Genomic DNA, 19,383 nt, shown 5'->3' with positions numbered 1-19,383 from the left:
GAAATGATTTTCATCACGTAGTAACAGTCATTGCCAAATAGCCAACTCATAAATTGATATGATAATCTAATCTAGTTTTTCTAAAATACATCAAAGAGTCAAGAAGTAAGCAAAAAGAACCTTCGAGTAGCCAAAAATAGATGTTACAAAGTAGAGATACAACACTTCACAGCAGACCCACAAAGAGCCTTATCAAATTATGAGTCATGAAGTTAGAGAAATCTTGGTTCAAATCTTTGTTTCCCCACTTAGTAGCTAAGAGATTTGGATGAAATCTCTTAATCTGAGCCTCAGTTTCTTCATCTATAAAATAAGATAATAATTGTCATTTATGGGGTTGTTGTGAGAGTTAAATGAAATAATGGATATAATGCATAGATATTTCTTTAAAAATAGTAACTTCTATTATTATTATCATTCTGACAATATAACTATTGCTATTACTCTGTAGTTCCCAAACCTAAAGCCAGCTTTTTTATATTTTTTAAGAGAGGGAGTGGGGGAAGGGCCAGACAGGGAGAGAGAGAGAGAGGACAGTGGAGGGACAGAAGGAGAAGGAGAGAATCTTAAGCAGGCTCCATGGCCAGCACAGAGCCCAATAAGGGGCTCAACCTCACAACCTAGAGATTATGACCTGAGCTGAAATCAAGAGTCAGCTGCTTAACTGACTGAGCCACCCAGATGCCCTGTAAAGCCAACTGGTTGATGATAGGGTAAAAAATTTAATTTCTTTTTAGCCAGATGGTGGGGCCTACGATTAAGAGGAGACACACACACACACACACACAAAAAAAAAAAAAACTAGGGGGGAAAAAGAAACAGGAACTGCAGTGTGTGGTATGGAGTTATGTATTAAAACAATGCATAATATACCCTGTGACCCAACATCATTGTAGTATGGCAGAGTAAAATAAGTTAATAACGATGGGGGTGCCTGGGTGGCTCAGTCACATAAGTATCCGACTCTTGATTTTGGCTCAGGTCATGATCTCAGGGTTATGAGATCACACCCCACTTCAGGCTTATGTGCTAGGTGTAGACCTACTTAAGAGTCTCTCTCTCCGTCTCCCTTTATCCCTCCCCTGCCCCCCCCCAAAAAAAGAAAACACTTAATGATGGTTTTGAATCATCAAAAAAATGTTAACATTCATCATACTATTGCAAAAGGTAATGAGTAGTCCATTTTTAAAAGACCAAGCTGCAAAAATAATAAAATAAAAACAATATAGGTACTTGAAAATTTTTCAACTACATGGAAATTTTAGCATTCCCTAAAGATTCTGTAATGCTCAAGTTTCATTAACATAATGAAGTTTTTAGCTGGAAGTTCATATAAAATGAAGTCAATCAAAAAAGAATCACTATTCTTGACAGCCTGCTGACTCCATACCACTCAGTCAGCCCTTCCTACACCCATCCCCTATGGTAAGGATTCATGTTAGACTCTTGAGGAAGTATTATTTGAAAAAAAAAAAAAATATATATATATATATATTTTATGATAGTCACACAGAGAGAGAGAGAGAGAGGCAGAGACACAGGCAGAGGGAGAAGCAGGCTCCATGCACCGGGAGCCCGACGCGGGATTCGATCCCGGGTCTCCAGGATCGCGCCCTTTGGCGCCTGCCTTTGGCCCAGGGCGCGATCCTGGAGACCCGGGATCGAATCCCGCGTCGGGCTCCCAGTGCATGGAGCCTGCTTCTCCCTCTGCCTGTGTCTCTGCCTCTCTCTCTCTCTCTCTCTCTCTCTGTGTGACTATCATAAATAAATAAAAATTAAAAAAATAATTACTATTGCTTTAATTTTGTTGTAGTCATGGTATTTTATTTATTTTGACATTTCAAAAAAATTGCCTTCATAGGAGGCCAGTTTTTATGTTTGTTGCTGAGTATAGTTTTAAAGAGTTGAGGAATACTCATCTTAAACAACAGGCATTTATCTGATAGACATGTATTACCAGGTAGTCTTCCGATAGTAAGAATGATTGTTGTAAATCTCCAGCAAAAATAATACAGAGGTGGAGAAACTCCAAGATTTGAGGTATACTTCTCTGGTGCTAGAAAGAAGGGGGGGAAAGTAAGCTGCAGACAACCAGGAAGCTTGGTTACTTGAAAACAGAAAATATTAAAAACCAATTAATTTAAATGTTCTTGAAACACTTCATGGTATAAAGGCTTAAAAGAATCAACAAAAAAATATTTGTATATGATAAATATTCTATGTGAAGAGCCACATAGCAAGAAAACTGAAGTACTTAATCTACTCATATGACTTAGCAATCACTAACAAATACCCTTTTTTGTTCTCTAGCCTACCAACAACATTTGCAACTTTGGATATTGACGGTGTAAGAAAAATAATCTTTGCACTACCAGGTAAGAATAATTGAAATAGTTTCTTCTGCTTTTTCTGGAAAAATGTGATCAAAATTTTTTTGAATCCCTATCAAAGCTCTTGACTTGGAATATGAAAGATGTGGGCTCAAGACCCAACTTTACTTACCAAATGACCTTGGACAATTCATTTAACTTCTTTGAAGCCATTTCTTCATCTGTAAAATGAGGCTAAAATCTGCTTTGTAGGATTGGTGTAAATGTCAAATTAGATAGTATCTTTCAAAGCATATTCCAAATGCTAAGATAATAATTGAGTGTTAGCTGTCACTAGATCTTTCTGGGGTACCTACATTTCCTTATAGAAAATTGGTCCAAGTTAGCAGTCTAATCATCTCCCATACTAGAAGTATTGTGTTCAAAGGTCCAAAGGGCCTTAAATAAACCATGCAAGAAAATGCTAGAACAAAAAAATACAAAGCTGCCTTTGGTCTTGCCAAATTTGAACTGAGATCAGGGGGTAGGAAGCAACACAGATGGAGGGACTACTAGTGCTGGTGCTTCTCAGTCAAATCCCAGCATCATCAGTCTGACCACATCACTGTCCCCACCCTTGTTCCCATGTGAGCAGAAACCCGTATGTTCAGATTGTAGAAAAAGCAAAGTGGTTCCATTTATAAAGACTTTCAATTTCAATTTTTTAAAATTGATTTTTGGCTTGCAGTTAAAGCCATACTTTTAAAGTCATTACCAATCTTGATAAATTTTAAAGCAGTTTAAAAATTTTGTGTATCTACTTGCTCTTTTTTTAGCTTTTAAAATTATCCTCTATATTTAGCAGTGTCCCATACTCTATTTCTTGGCACAGATTCCTTCAGAAAATAACCTGCTTATTCCTTTCAGATCCATAAATCGGGTGGCTTTAGGATATTTATCTGCTTTTTATATTAAATAAATCTCAAAATAGAGTATAAGGAAAGGAAGACAGGCAGAAATTTTTCAAAAGCATTTTTAAAGTTCCTATCTATAAGCATAAAAGAGATTAGATTTCAGTCCTGTAGGAAATTTTAAGAGAGAAGACATGTTAGTAAAGTAGTCCTCAAAATATATCTTTAGTATAGAACTCCTTAAGGCCTTTTTTAGGGTCTTTTGTGTGTGTATATATATATATACACACACACACTTAAATACTCTGAAAAAAAATGTGATCCTCTTCCTGGCTTCATTTGCCTAGAAAAGACTGTTTGCATTGTCTTCAGAAGGTATGACTTGACCTATAGACAAAGAATGTTATAGTGGGAGCCCATAAATAACTATTTTCAAATTGCTACTTTTCACTTGAAATTTTCTCTCTCCAGCCTGAATGAACCAAAAGAGGGCAGCAACAACCCAGATGTTCAGATTGTGAAACCAGTAAAGTTGTTTCCTTTTAGAAGGATTTTAAAATTCATGATTGTATTTCTGCTTTCCTGAAGGCCATATATTTAAAGCTATTGCTAATCTTGATAACTTTTAAAGCAGTTTAAAAGATCTATGTACCTACTTGCAATTTTTTTAACCTTTAAAATTACTAAAATAACACGTTTACTCTAAAAACAGAAAATACAGGTAAACATTAGGAAATGTCATCCAGGGATCCCTGGGTGGCGCAGCGGTTTGGCGCCTGCCTTTGGCCCAGGGCGCGATCCTGGAGACCCGGGATCGAGTCCCACGTCGGGCTCCTGGTGCATGGAGCCTGCTTCTCCCTCTGCCTGTGTCTCTGCCTCTCTCTCTCTCTCTGTATGACTATCGTAAATAAATAAAAAAAAAAAAAATTAAAAAAAAAAAAAAAAAAAGGAAATGTCATCCATATTCCCTTCCCCCCACACAAAATAACCACTATTTGCAATTGTTTGCAATCCATTTTTAATAGAGTAATTTTATAAGGCAGTAGCATTGCAGGAATAGTATAATCATTGCTGAACAATAGCTGCTTATTATTTTTTTTTGCTTTTCCAGAAAAATTGTCATCTATGTATTTTGAGACAAGTGAAAAGCAGTTAATTCTCATTAAGAGTCTGCTGTGCTGTTGGACAACTTATTTTTCTATTGAAATCATTAGTATTACTCATCACTTTTTACAACTTAAGAAAATCTATTCTGAACTACTTTTGTAGAAGAAAATTATAAAGGTATGGTTTTAGCTAATAATAAGCTAAACTAGCTACTGCCTTTTGCGTTGATGATGCAATTGGCAGCACATAGCAAAGCCAAGGGAACCTAAAAACTTACTGGTTCATCCCCCACCCCCAGTGTATACATACATGCTCAATAACACTGTATAAAAGTATTACTATTGGGCAGCCCTGGTGGCTCAGCGGTTTAGCGCCACCTTTGACCCAGGGCATGATCCTGGAGACCTGGGATCGAGTCCCATGTCAGGCTTCCTGCATGGAGCCTGCTTCTCCTTCTGCCTGTGTCTCTGCCTCTCTCTGTGTGTTTCTCATAAATAAATAGTTTTTTAAAGTATTAGTATTAATAAAATTGGACTTTTAGACCCAGGAGGGATAGGCAAAGAGAATCAGATAGTCCGAACCTTTCATTTTGTGGAAGAGTAAAATTAGATTCAAAAAGGTTTAGGGGATCCCTGGGTGGCTCAGCGGTTTAGCACCTGCCTTTGGCCCAGGGCATGATCCTGGAGTCCTGGGATACAGTCCCACATCAGGCTCCCTGCATGGAGCCTGCTTCTCCCTCTGCCTGTGTCTTTGCCTCTCTCTCTCTCTCTCTCTCTCTCTCTCTCTCTCTCTCTCTGTGTGTGTGTGTGTGTGTGTGTGTCTCATGAATAAACAAATAAAATCTTTAAAAAAAAAAAAAAAGATTGGAACTTACCCTGAACAACAGGGTTGTTCAGTTTGTTTAGTTAACAATACCACACAAGAAACTAAATCTGTGATTCTCAGAGCACTCATTTTTTTTCATAGCCCACCTTTCCTTCCATCAAAGTGCATGATACACCAAGATTTCTTCTTGAAAAGTACAACTGAATTCCTTAGACTTTTCTTATAACTTTATTTTTCTAGGTTTACTTATTTATTTGAGAGAGAGAAAGAGTGGGGGGTGGGGAGGAACAAGGAAGGGGTGAGAGAGAAAGAGTCTGAAGCAGACTCCAAGCTGAGCATGTAGCCAGACATGAGGCTCAGTCCCATAACCCCAAAATCATGACCTGAGCCAAAAGGAAGAGTTAGGCACTTAACCAGCTGTGCCACCTAGGCACCCCAACTTTTCTTAGAACTTTAAGAGACCTTCGTATTTCTGTAAGTCTGCTCAGACTGCCATCATAGGATATCACAGACTGAATGGCTTAAACAACAGAAATTTATTTTTACACAGTTCTGGAGACCGGAAGTCTAAGACTAAGATGCCAGCAAGGTTGGCTTCTGTTGAGTCTTTCTTCCTGGCTTGCAGATGGCCACCTTCTCACTGTGTCTTCACATGGCTTTTTTTTTTCTGTGTACATGCATTCTGAGTGTTTCTCCCTCTTTTTATATAGACACTAGTCTCATTGGACTGGGACCTCACCCTATGACCTCAATTAACTTTGATTACCTCTTTAGAGGCCCTAGTATCTACAAATACAGTCATATTGGGTGCTAAGACTTCAACATAATGAATTTGTAAGGGACACAATTCAGTCCATAGTTCTTTGCATCTTAAATCATTTAGGTTTTGTTGTTGTTGTTTTTAAGATTTTATTTATTTATTTATTTGAGACAGAGACAGAGAGAGAGCAAGACTGGTGGGGAGGGGCAGAGGGAGAGGAAGAAGGAGACTTCCCGCTGAGCAGGGAGCCAGACATGGGGCTCCTTAACAGGACCCCAGGATCATGACCTGAGCCAAAGGCAGACACTTAACCAACTAAGCCACCCAGGCTCCTGTATTTTTTTTTTTAATGTAAAGAAATTTCTGGGTAGAAGGGGGATTATGGATACATTTCTTTATGCTTAGCCATTTTCTAAATGTTTTTGTACTGAGCATGTATTACTGTGGCATTTTTAAGCATCTTAAAAATAGCAAGTAGAATCTGCTTTAAAATTTATCAAGATTGGTAATGGCATTCAATGTATAGTTCTCAGGAAAGTGGAAATAAATGGTGTGAACAGCTCTGGAAATCAGAAGTTTCTGTATTTCTGGTAGACCCAGTGTTTACACCATAACTCTGTGGCATTTGGTTGATTATAGCTCTATTCTGGAATCCTTTGGGATTTAGAAGAGGAAGACTAGTGGTTAGTCATTTCACTCTTTATGATGCCTGAAGGTATAGACAGTCATAATTATTTGGCAGATTTTTACATGTATACTATAAATAACTGCTTGGTTGACTTTCAGGGAATCCTGTGTCAGCCGTGGTTACCTGCAATCTCTTTGTTGTGCCTGCACTGAGAAAGATGCAGGGCATCTTGGATCCTCGGCCAACCATCATCAAAGCCAGGGTAATGTTATCTAAATGACCAGGAACCAAAACTGAAGCCTAATAACAATTAAGGATATGATTTCCCAACTGCCCAAAACAAACATCTAAAATTGTATATTAGTTTTGAGGGAAAATGTGGTTTTATTCTCCCCTTCATGATAGAAAATGGAGGGAAAAGGGTCCCTTTTATTCCCAGCCCACATTATTCCATGACTTCTAAAGTAAATCATTTTCTCTGGCTAGAACCCATATGAAAGTGGATATGTAATGATAAAATGGTAAATAGAGGGTGGGACTACCCTAAAATTTAACCTATATAGAAGGAGAGACAAGAATTCCCTTTGTTTTGTGCAAACTCACACAAGACAGCTATATATCTGCTCACTTTTTCTGGGGCCTCACTGATAAATTTTAAACAGTTCAGAAAAAGACAAAGGATGAGAAGACTAGGGAATCAGAAGGAAAGGGTGACCACATTCTGTGGAAAAAGACAAATAGAGCTAAGGAATTTGGCTTATAGTAAAAGTCACTTAGAAATGAGAATTCCCTTCTCCACCAACACTAACTTTAGTTTGATTTGCTACTATTCAATCGATTATGTAACACATTTTCTGTATAACTAATCAACAATTTTCTTGGCAATATAACCTACAGTATCAAACCATTGCTTTTTTAAAAAAAAAAGTTTGAGATACAACTGATACATAAAAATTTGCACTTATTTAATGTGAATATTCTGATGAAATTGGATATATGAATATGCCCACATCATCATCACAAAGTACTAAATATATCCAATACCTCCATAAATTTCTCTGTGTTCTTTCATGGTTTTGTTTGTTTTTTATGTATTTGATTTGCGGTACAAACATTTAACCTGGGAACTGTCCTCTTAAAGTATTTTAAATGTGGAGCACTATGTTGTCAGTTATAGGTACTATATTGCAGAATGGATCTCTAAAACTCATTCACCTTCCATAAGAGAAAATGTATACCCATTGACAACGACTCCTCATTGCCCTCTCCCCTCAGCCTCTGACAGTCACCATTCTATATTCTGTGTTTCTGTGACTATTTTAGATACCTCATGTAAGTAGAATCATGCTGTATTTATCTTTCTGTGACTGGTTTATTTCACTTAGCATAATGTACTCTAGGTTTATCCATGTTGCCACAAAGGGTAGGATATCTTTCTTTTTTAAAGCTGAATAGGGATCCCTGGGTGGCTCAGCAGTTTAGGCCCTACCTTAGGCCCAGGGCAATATCCTGGAGCCCCGGAATCGAGTCCCACATCGGACTCCCTGCATGGAGCCTGCTTCTCCCTCTGCCTGTGTCTCTGCCTCTCTCTCTCTGTGTCTCTCACAAATAAATGAAATCTTTAAAAAAAGTAAATAAATAAATAAATAAATAAATAAATAAATAAATAAATAAATAAATAAAGCTGAATAATATTCCTTTGTATGAATATAGCACATTCTTCTCCATTCATCTGTCAATGAACATTTGAGTTGTTTACATATCTTGGCTATCGTGAATAATGCTACACTAAGCATGGGGTACAGATATCTCTTTCAGATCCTGATTTCAGTTCTCTAGGATATATACCCAGAAGTAGAATTGCTCAACCATATGTTTTCTTTTTAATTTGAGGGGAAACCTTATACTGTTTCCGCTAAGCATTAGTGGCTGAACTGTTCTAAATTCCTACCAACCTTATATAAGTATTTCAGATTCTCTACTTCCTCACAATACTTATCTTTTGTGTTGTGGTATTTTGTTTGTTTGTTTGTTTGTTTTTTGGTAATAGCCATCCTAACAGTTGTGAGATGGTATCTCATTGTGGTTTTGATCTGCATCTCTCTAAGATTAGTGATGTTGAGCTCTTTCATATACCTAGTGGCCATTCATTTATCTTCTTTAGAGAAATGTCTATTCAACTCCTTTGTCCATTTTTAAATCAGGTTGTCTTTTTGCTGTTGCATTGAAGAAATTCTTATGTATTTTGCACATTAACCACTTATCAGATAGATGGTTTGACATATTTTCTTCTATTCCGTAGTTTCCCTTTTCACACTGTTGTTTCCATTGCTATGCAGAAGCTTTTTAGCTTGATGTAGTACCACTTGTCTGTTTTTTATTTTGTTGCTTATGCTTTTGGTGTCAAATCTAAGAAATCATTGCCAAGACCAATATCAAAAAAATTTTCCATATATTTTCTTCTAGTTTTACTTTTCAGGTTTTACATGTAAGTCCTTAAACCATTTTGAATTGATTTTTGTATATTGTGTAAAGAAAGGAGTCCCAATTTAATCTTTTGCATGTATATATCCAGTTTTTTCAAATACTTAAACTTACTTTTCAAGAGCTTTGAAATAAATTCAGATATGACAGAATGCTATGATTAATTGACAAGAAGAACACAAAGCACAGGAGAAGAAGAAGGAGAAGAAAGAAGAAGAAGAAGAAGAAGAAGAAGAAGAAGAAGAAGAAGAAGAAGAAGAAGAAGAAGAAATATTAATAAAATATTGTGAGAATATATAGGATAAAACATTAAGAAAATCTAGGCTTCAAATACTTTTAACATTGACCTTTTAAATACTGAGATTTTGTAGACAAGTATATGAAGAGGTATCCTCCTTTTCTTTAAAGGTTAACAAAAGTTCAACTAGATATTTCTGAAAACAAATTATTTGAGTTTTTTCTCCAATAATCACAGCAGTGGTCTTATTTTAAATTTAATGTAAAAAGAAGAAAAAAGCTATTAATGAACAAAAAGTATTCTCATCAAATCAGAAGGTCAAAGTTATAAAGCTTAGACATCTAAATCAGTAATATGAATTTGCTCACTGTTTTCACATTTGCTAAATTTAGGAAATAAGAAAAATCCACATTGTTATAAGAGAAAAAGGGGATTTCTCTTTGACTTTGCAAAGTTCTTATGAATCTTTTTATTTCTCATTTCAACATTCACCATCTCTTTTTTAAAACTGACATTGTGGTAGCTATCCTTACTGACAACAATGATTACAGAGGTCCTTGGTACATTGTTCACACTGCTGTTCATTCTTCTCAACTCATGGACTTGAGAATTGGTCCAAGAATCCTTTCTCCCACAGAGCAGTGTCCCTGGGACCATTAGAATGGGTCATCGGTGTACTTGGCTGTTCTCTTCTGTTTTTAGCTCCTAAAATCCTCTCCACACCTTTCCTGATATAACCACCACTTTTCATGAGAGACACAGAGACACAGACAGAGAGAGAAGCAGGCTCCATGTAGGGAGCCCAATGTGGGACTCGATCCTGGGACTCCAGGATCACGCCCTGGGCCAAAGGCAGGTGCTCAACCACTGAGCCACCCAGGCATCCCAGACAACTTTTAGAACATAACTTTATTTACTTTCTTTGAAACATGGTAAGCCTGTTGTCTCTATTTTTTGACCGGCCAATATGCAGCTTACAGACACCACTTATTACTGTTCTCCAAATGGTTGCTACAATCACAGCCTCTTCCAATCGTTACTGCTTTCAGGAAGTGAGGTAGTTGTTAAATACTGATGTCAGTAACTCACAGTGCTGGATCCAATACAGCTGTCCTATGGTCAGGGCAGTGCTGCAATATTTTAAAAGGTCAGCACAAAAAATGTCATCCTCTTATATCAATGTGTTCTGACAAACATCAGTTTAGAATAAACACTTGCCCTATGTCCTTGATCAGTTATGGTTAAAGAGTAAATACTCCTGATTTCCAGTAGACAATCAGAAACATAATCTTAATTTCTCAAATTATTAACCTAATGTTTCTACCAAAGAATATCCTTCTGTGTTTCCGTAATCTGTTTCCTTGATATCCCATCAAAGTGCCCTATACTGCCCTTGTTACCAACTTTTTTCTCTAGAAACGTACCTGAGATAACTTATTTTAGTATTAACAGCTCACCTCAGGCAGTGATTAAGAGAAGGGAAAGGGAAAATATTTTCATCTCCCATGGGACCAAGTCCTGGGAGAATATGGGCATGTTGAACTCTACTGGACTATTCTAATTTGTCCATCTTACCTCTTCTCTTGAGCATTACTGTCTTTATGCTATGAGAAGTTAGTGAATGCTTTCTGTCTGATGTCATAAACAGTAAAATACAAAGCATTTTAACAAAATGCTTATTTTGTTCAAAAACTGCTAAGGTATTTACTACTGTAAAGAGAAATATGATTTTTTATTGTGACAAGATCAGTCATTGATCATCAAAAGATATTATTGGATGCCTATTATATGAGAATATCATGGCCTGTGGATTAAAAAACAGATACTGAAAATTATAGAACTGTCCATGATTTATAAAAAATGTGAATCAGTTTTAACTCATTAGGAAATGAAAAATATGACTAAGTTATAAAATTTTTGGAAAAGTTAATTTGAAATTGATCCATATACCACCATGTGCAAAGATTTTAAAGTTACATGATAAATTTTAGACACATGACTTACAAAATAAATAAACTCAAGGATCTCTCTGGTAGACTAATGAAATCAGTGCCTTATAACTTCATAGAACTTATCAAATAAGTTAGTGTAAAAGTGCAGTAACCACTCCTTGGAAGCTTTGACCAGACTGGAGCAAAGTCAAGGCCCCCAAGACCAACCAGGGCCTTGAGCATGTTTTCTTGGGCTGCCACCCAAATAGAATTCCCTTTGGTCATCTGTTTTCTCAACTCTTCTCCAGTCTATACAGTCCTGAGTCCCAGCCTATTCCCCTGAATCTTCTGGAGCTTTCACTTTTTTCACATTACCACCATCAAACCTTCCAAAGACATTCAGGTCTTTGGCAGGTATCTCATAGTCTACCTTCTACCTCACCTCTTACTGTCAGTTGCTTTATTTCCACAATTCTCAATACCTTTATTTCTACTTAAGCAATTCAACATGTACATCCTTTTTCAATACCCTGAAGTACTCTGTCTCAAAATCACCAACTCTGGTATACAGTTTAGGAACAATGGCAAGTTACCTATCCATAGATATTAAAGGGTGTAGGCACTCTTTTTACCCCTCTCCTTTCCCTCAGTCCTTAAGCCCCTCTGGCCTTTTCACTTTCTTCATCCAACCTAAATCCTGTGGTGTAGCATGTCACTTTTTTTTTTCCTCTTCCTTCCACAATAGCCCACTCTAAAAAATCCACAAACTTGGATCAGTCCTCCTTTCTTTATCCTTCACTTTTATTCCTAGCTACAACTAAAGAAGAGTCTACAGGTGTTCATGTTATCACTTCCAATTTATAAACCTCAGCAGGGGCTTAGATTCCCCTTGTAATCTTACCCCTATATCCCATGGATCAGCGTCTTCCATTCCTTACTACAGCCTTCCAAATCTTCACCATTCTCCTAAAACTGCCTCCATCATCCATATCCTCTGACTTTTATAACCAAATAAGTCTGGTTTGAATGATGGCTCCAACATTTACTTGATTATAACCCTTGACATATTTAACAGTTTACCGACTTCTAATCTTGCCTCCTCTTAAACCCCTATTCTATCTAGCTCTAATCATGTAAGCATCTCCAACTAAAATGCTTCCATCTTCCCATGACCCCAGGGTTAAATCCAAACTTCTCACGTGAACATAGGAAGCCCTTCATCCCAAGGCTTTTTTTCCACTCTGGCTTCATCTGTGTCTCATCCTGTACTCTCACCATTTTAAACTATTTACTGCTTTTAGAATGGGTATGAGATCTCCTACCTCTGACTGTGAATTTTTCCCCCTTCCTAGAAGGTTGGAAAAAATCCTTTCCACCATCTCCTTTCTCAACTTTCAAGATTCCTTAGTCATAAGACTCAGATATTGCATCTCGTATGAAACTTTTCTCAGTGTCCCTAAGAAGAGTTGATTACTTAACTTCTTTATACTCTTTTAATGTCATATTAACAGCTGAGGGATAACACGACTGCATTGTATTTGCAATTAATTTTTTACTCTGAGAATTCTTTAAGATCACTTCTCTATAAGATGGGGAGAACAAAAAAGAACAAAATAGTCTTTCCTTTTTTAATTAAGAAATTTTATTTTTTAAAAAATAAATAAATAAATAAATAAATAAATAAATAAATAAATAAATAAGAAATTTTATTTTTTAGATTCACTGGAAAATTAAATGGAAGGTACAGAGAGTTCCCATATACCCCCTGTCTTCACACATGCACAGCCTCTCCCACTATTGAAGTCTGTACCAAAGTGGTACATTTGTTTCAACTGGTGAACCTACACTGACACATCATTACCACCCAGGGTTACCAAGGGTTCTCTCTTGGTGTTGTATATTCTGAGGGTCTTGACAAATGTATAATTACATATATCTACCATTGTCATGTCATATAGAGTAGTTTCATTGCCCTAAAAACTTTCTGTACTCTGCCTGTTCATCCCTCCTTCCTGCTAACCCTGAATCCTTTTTACTGTCTCCATAGTTTTGTCTTTTCCAGAGTAATGTGGTCTTTTCAGATTGACTCCTTTCACTTAGCAATATGCATTTAAATTTCCTCCATATCTTTTAATATATTCATAGCTTATTTTTTCTAGTGCTAAATAATATCCATCCACCTACTGAAGGACATCTTGATCACTTCCGAGTTTTGACAATTATGGATAAAGCTGCTACAAACTGATGTGCAGGTTTTTATGTGGACATAAATTTTCTGTTTAGTTGAGTAAATAGCAAGGAGCATGATTGCTAAATTGTATGGGAAAAGTATTTTAATCTGGTAAGAAACTGCCAAACAGTCTTCCAAAGTGGCTGTACCATTTTGCATTCCCAGCAGGGATGAATAAGAGTTCTCATTCCTTCATATTCTTACCAGGATTTGATGTGGCCAGAGTTTTGCATTGTAGCCTTTGGAGGGGTATGTGCAATGATAATCTCATTGTTTTTGTTTACAATTCCCTAATGACATATAATATTGAATATCTTTTAATATGCTTCCTTACCATCTGTATATCTTCTTTAATGAATTATCTGTTTAGGTCTTTTGTCCATTTTTTAAAAAAGGTTTATTTATTTGAGAGAGCATGAACAGGAGGGGCCAGAGGGAGAGAGAAAGAGAATCTCAAGCAGACTTCGTCACTGAGCACAGAGCCCAATGCAGGGCTTGACCTTACAATCCTGAGATCATAACCTGAGCTGAAATTCAAAGTTAGTTGCTTAACCAACTGAGCCACCGAGGCGCCCCTTGCCCATTTTTTAATCCAGTTGTTTCTTATTGAGTTTTAAGAATTTTTTGTATATTTTATTTGTTGTTGTTTCTTTAAGATTTTATTCATTTATTCATGAGAGATACAGAGAGAAGGGCAGAGACATAGAGGGAGAAGCAGGCTCCATGCAGGGAGCCCGATGTGGGACTCGATCCTGGGACTTCAGGGTCACATCCTGTGCCAAAGGCAGATGTTCAACCACTGAGCCACCCAGGCATCCCCCTTTTGGGTAACAGGCCTCCATTAGATGTCTTTTACAAATATTTTCTCCCAGTTTGTGACTTATCTTCTCATTCTGTTGACTTTTTTTTTTTTAAGATTTTCTTTATTCATGAGCAACAGAGAGACAGAGACATAGGTAGAGGGAGGAGCAGGCTCCCTGCAGGAAGCCCGATGTGGGATTCAGTCCCAGGATCACAGGATCACGCCCTGAGCCAAAGGCAGGTACTCAACCACTGAGCCATCCAGGCATCCCTCTGTTGACTTTTTTTTTCAGTTTTCTCCCTTAGACATTTACATATAGAACATACAATATAACACTATACCACATAATACAGTTTTATCTCTTGAGTGACTACAGCATGTCAGAAAAATATTCAAAAGGAAACAGAGGAAACAGTCCGAGTCCACAGCCCACTTCAATTTTGAATGAATAGAAAAAGTCATTGAAGTGAAAAACCAACTTTTTCACCAAAAAAAAAGGTCTGTGTTTACTCATCATACATCATTCTTATAAGCATCAACATTCATAGTAAATAAGTGATTTCTTAAGCTAAGTGATATAGTATGCCAGAATTATAATGTCAGTACAACTTAATAATAAACTATTATGCATTTTAGTAAAATGCCATAAAAATCTAGTCAGTTTCATCTCTTGCTGCAACTGATTATTGTTTCTTAAATTACCATAAATATCTTCCTTTAAAACAAACAACACTATTTTGTAGATGAACAAACAGTTTTAGGAAAGCAAAATATCTTGTTAATCCAGCATACCCATTAGCAGCACAATTGGGAGTAGAACCTGGATGTCAGATATCATCCTATTCTAATTTGTTCTGCCATTCTACTAAGAGCCAATCAGTGCCATTGTCAGGGGAAAAAACCCCTGCTTAAACACTTAGCAAATAACACAGCATGGGAATGGCCTTGTAGTCTCATTTTGGAGAACACCCATACACAGAGGGATTGAAAGACAGTTTTGCCATCAAGTAAGCACATAATTTAGGAATAATGGGAAGTTACCCCTCAGTAGATATGGAATAGAGTATAAACATAAACAATATCAAGTGAAAGAGGTATGATTTAATCAAGAAAAAAAGAATTGAATTTTATTCTGGATTCCAGAGGAAAAGCAGGGGTGTCAGAGTGAAAAATTAGAATGTTTAAGAACAGAGTGACTAGAATGGATTGGAGATAGATTTACTTGAATCAAAAGATCTAGGATCTTGGGACTCCTGGGTGGCTCAATGGTTGAGCGTCTGCCTTTGGCTCAGGGCGTGATCCTCGGGTGCTGGTATGGAGTCCTGCATCAGACTCCCCAAGGGAACCTGCGTCTCCCTCTGCCTAGATCTCTGCCTCTCTCTGTGCATCTCTCATGAATAAATAAATAAATAAAATATTTTTAAAAAATTTCTAGGATCTTCAAGTTGTAATTGTATTAGCATAAATAATCCTGTTTTAGTTGGATAAAGGGTTTTGGACCCTTTTAAGGTAGAGTAACTCAAATTATTATTGTGCTATGTAAAATGAACAAGTCTTATTCAATAACATTGAACTAATCTTTGATGGGCTATAGTACATAATCATATGCAATATAAAGTTGTTCAGTTGTTGTGGAATACCAACACATTATCACTCTAATTTTTCAGATTTCAGGATGAATTTAATGAAATAGATTTTTGTTAATGACTCTAGGTTAAAGGTTGATTAATCATTCTATATTGTGTATGTAAACTGAATTTGCTATATTAGAAAGGATTTTATACTTATTAGAAAGATATGAAATATGCCAGTAAAGACTCATTCAGAGGAATTCTTTTAGTACCAGTGATGTGGCTAAACAAAAATGGTAATACTTTTAGTAGAGACTACTTTTATTTGCCTTAATCAAGATTGTATATCAGTATTGGGACACTAGGGGAATATTCAAGAGAAAAGAAAGTAAGTAACTCTTTTGTATTAAAGGTAGGCTTATGAATGCGTAGCAGAAGAGTGTCTCAGTAAATGGATGGACAGACAGATTGACACACATATAAATGGATATTGAGCTTATTTGTTTGTTTAGGTCTATTTCTTTTATTTTCAGTGTTAAAATACCTACTTTGATTTCTCAATTCATAGGTCAGAGGTATCTGTACTATCAGCTCATAAAATTACACTTCAAAAAAATAGACCTTATTGTTTTCATCTGCCCTTTTCATGACTACGAATACCAACTTCTTAGCCTTCTTTTCTCTTTTCACCAGAGTAACCCAACCTCTGTACTTCCTGTATTAGAAACATAAGATGGCAGTGGTGGAAACAGCAGAATGCCAGGATATTTTCCACATCCACTTTATTCTTTGCACAACTTTCACCCCTATAGTTTTAACAGATGATCAGGTGATCAACTTTGTTTTCATTTACTCTATATTCTATAGTTATCATGTGACGTAAAACTGGATCCTCGCCCAGAATACCATCGGTGTATATTGACATGGCATCACCAAGAACCACTGCCTTGGGCACAGAGTACAGGTTAGTCAGTCATTCATACCTGTGAGTATTTCTATACATGTATTCTGGTAAAGCACAAAACTCATGTATAAACTCCTTCCTAGTTTTGTAATTGTTGTACATTGTCCTTTTTGAAAGATTAGATGAGTTCAATTATTCCCAAACAGTACAGCATAAGAAGAAAATAAGAGTAAAAACAAAAATTTTAATAAAGGTTTATTTATACCATGGAACCATATTTTCTAGATAAACTTTTGAAATACAATTCTAGAATCATGGAAGATTTTTATTTATTTGTTCAACCTCGAAATCCTGAGTATAGTTTTGGTTGTAGAAAAAGGAGGGTACTATGTTCTGCCACCCTGAAATGTGACATTAAAGCTCAATTATAATGTGATTCTCTGTAGCCTCCACCATACCTTAGATATTAGTAAAGTTTAAGGACTAAGAAATCAATATTGATAACATAAGAGTTCTTTGACTTTAAACTAGGTGAAGTCTAGTTACCTCTTCCAAACTTTAAACTTTTATCCCCAAGTATCTTAGCCATATTTACCTACTTTTTGATTTAGCTCCAGAAAACCTGTATCAGTTTTCAAACAAAGGTCCTATCAAGTACAAACATCAGTTAGCATAGTGACTAAGGACATAGGCAATGATTCCTCTAGACTTGCATTCACATTGACCACCAACTAGTTAATAGGACTGTAGGCAAGTTACTTAACCTCTTTTGAATCTTATACAAATCAAATAAGATAGTTAAGGAAACTACTTGCTGTGCTGTCTGGCACTTAGTAAACACTAAAGAAATGATTGTTGTCTTTTTAAAAATAAGTTTGACAATCCTCTCTTTTCAGACATAAATAACATTTTAGCCTGAACTGAGAAATTCTGTGGCATTTTGCATGATGCTATAAAATCATATTTTATTCTTTTAAGCAATAATTCCTAATGTTTATTTTTATTATTAGCTTAATATGCATACATTCATCACTCTGTTGTTACAGCTTATATATATTAATATTTTTAAAGCAGTTTAACTTGTTACAGATGATATTTATGTTTGTCCCCAATTTTTCCCCTGCTGAGAAAACAGAATAAAACAAAACAAAAACAATAAATAAATAAAGGATATTTAAAATAGGATACAGTAGCAAGGCTACCTGGAAAAAGGACTGGGAAGCTTGATCTTCTTTCTTCCCCTTGAAGCCTCTGTTTCTGTTCATTGGTGTTTATTTTGAAAAAAACTGCAAGGGCTCCAGATGTATGCCCTGTGATGTTGCTGCTGTAATGAGGTATTTCTTTCTAGGTAACCAGATGAGCAGCCGTCTGATGAGCATGCGCAGTGCCAACGGATTGTTGATGCTACCTCCAAAGACAGAGCAGTATGTGGAGCTCCATAAGGGCGAGGTGGTGGATGTCATGGTCATTGGACGGCTATGATGGTCACCAGAGAGAGAAAGCTTCGATGCATGTCCACATATCATTGACTGTATCCTGTAATATGCAACGGCACAGCTAGTTTTTCTGATTTGGATAAAAGTTGATCTGTATAGTCAACATCTTGAACTATATTTCAAAAGAATTTAAATACCTTTTAAAGAAAAAACATCTAAAAATAAATCTTAACAGACAATTCTATTCTGATTATATCAAAGCAAATTTTTCCTTTCTTGCAAATTGCTTTGTGTGTTCAATGCTAGGTCTGATAGCGATAGCTTTTAGTAGACAGCAGTAGGTGCCTGCAGAACTTGTGTTTTTCTCATCTTTAAAATACAACTAATTATGCTCTTAATCAAGGCTGTCTGCTTATTTATACTAGCGTAGGCAACACTTAAATTTCCCTTCTTAGTATGCTTCATAACCGCTTTTCAGAGAGCTTTTGCTTGTTCTTTATCATGTATCTCGTGTTTATGTGCACAGTGCCAATTGAAGAGTGACTGGGTGGAGACCCTGCCTTGCCTCAGGGAGAACCCTCCCCTGCAGAGTGTCAGGTACCTCACCCCAGTAGCCTCAAGGCACAGTACTCTTGGGCAGTAACTGGATACCTTTTATTTGAATAAACAAACTGGGGGAAAAAATGCTTCCTTAAGTGCTGACAGCCTTTTTAACCAACACATTTAAAATTGTACAGAACAAAAAATAAAATCAAAGACTGATCTTGTACAGATATTAGTGTTACCAGCATTCACGTGGAAATCAAGAGCAAAGAAAAAATAATGTTAAACAACTCTGTACCATAACATTTTCTGTAATGATACTGAAACTTAATGAATAAAAAAAAAATCCTTGATCATTATTTAAAAATCTATTGTATTGGTCTTGTTATTAAAAAAGAGAAGATTGTCATGCCATTCTGATGGGGTTCTGCTTGGATAAAAGGAATAGTTAAGATGATGTGGCAAGGGTAAGTGGTATAAAGGTGATTGAAACCGTGGCATAATATATCTCTGTATTTTACTATAGTGTTATAGTCTATAGCATTGTGAAAATACAAATTAGAAAATACTAGAGAACCTACAGTTGGTCTGGTCTTTCCAGTCATAGCAAAAGAACAGCAAGCAAATTTAGAGAGAAGAAACTTGATATGGAGGAAAAAACTAATTTCTTCTTATAAATGAATAAAAACAAATTTCAAAAATCT

At 36.3% G+C, this 19,383-nt stretch overlaps 1 protein-coding gene across 5 annotated transcripts in view; it reads left to right on the top strand.

Annotated features, from left to right (window-relative positions):
- The window catches only part of GPHN (gephyrin), a 636,471-nt gene extending 617,431 nt beyond the window's left edge, over positions 1-19,040 (top strand). For all 5 annotated transcript variants that reach the window (XM_055303645.1, XM_055303644.1, XM_055303642.1 and 2 more), the window contains 4 exons: positions 2,311-2,375; positions 6,699-6,802; positions 16,664-16,760; positions 18,049-19,040. In XM_055303645.1, coding sequence (XP_055159620.1) covers positions 2,311-2,375; positions 6,699-6,802; positions 16,664-16,760; positions 18,049-18,182 — 400 coding nt within the window. In that variant the 3' untranslated portion in view covers positions 18,183-19,040. The remainder of the gene's footprint in view (positions 1-2,310; positions 2,376-6,698; positions 6,803-16,663; positions 16,761-18,048) is intronic.
- Positions 19,041-19,383: the final 343 nt, after the last annotated feature.

This window comes from Nyctereutes procyonoides, unplaced genomic scaffold, assembly GCF_905146905.1.
Source record: "Nyctereutes procyonoides isolate TBG_1078 unplaced genomic scaffold, NYPRO_anot_genome, whole genome shotgun sequence".
Lineage (NCBI taxonomy): Eukaryota > Metazoa > Chordata > Mammalia > Carnivora > Canidae > Nyctereutes > Nyctereutes procyonoides.
This window is presented reverse-complemented; position numbering and strand designations above follow the sequence as displayed.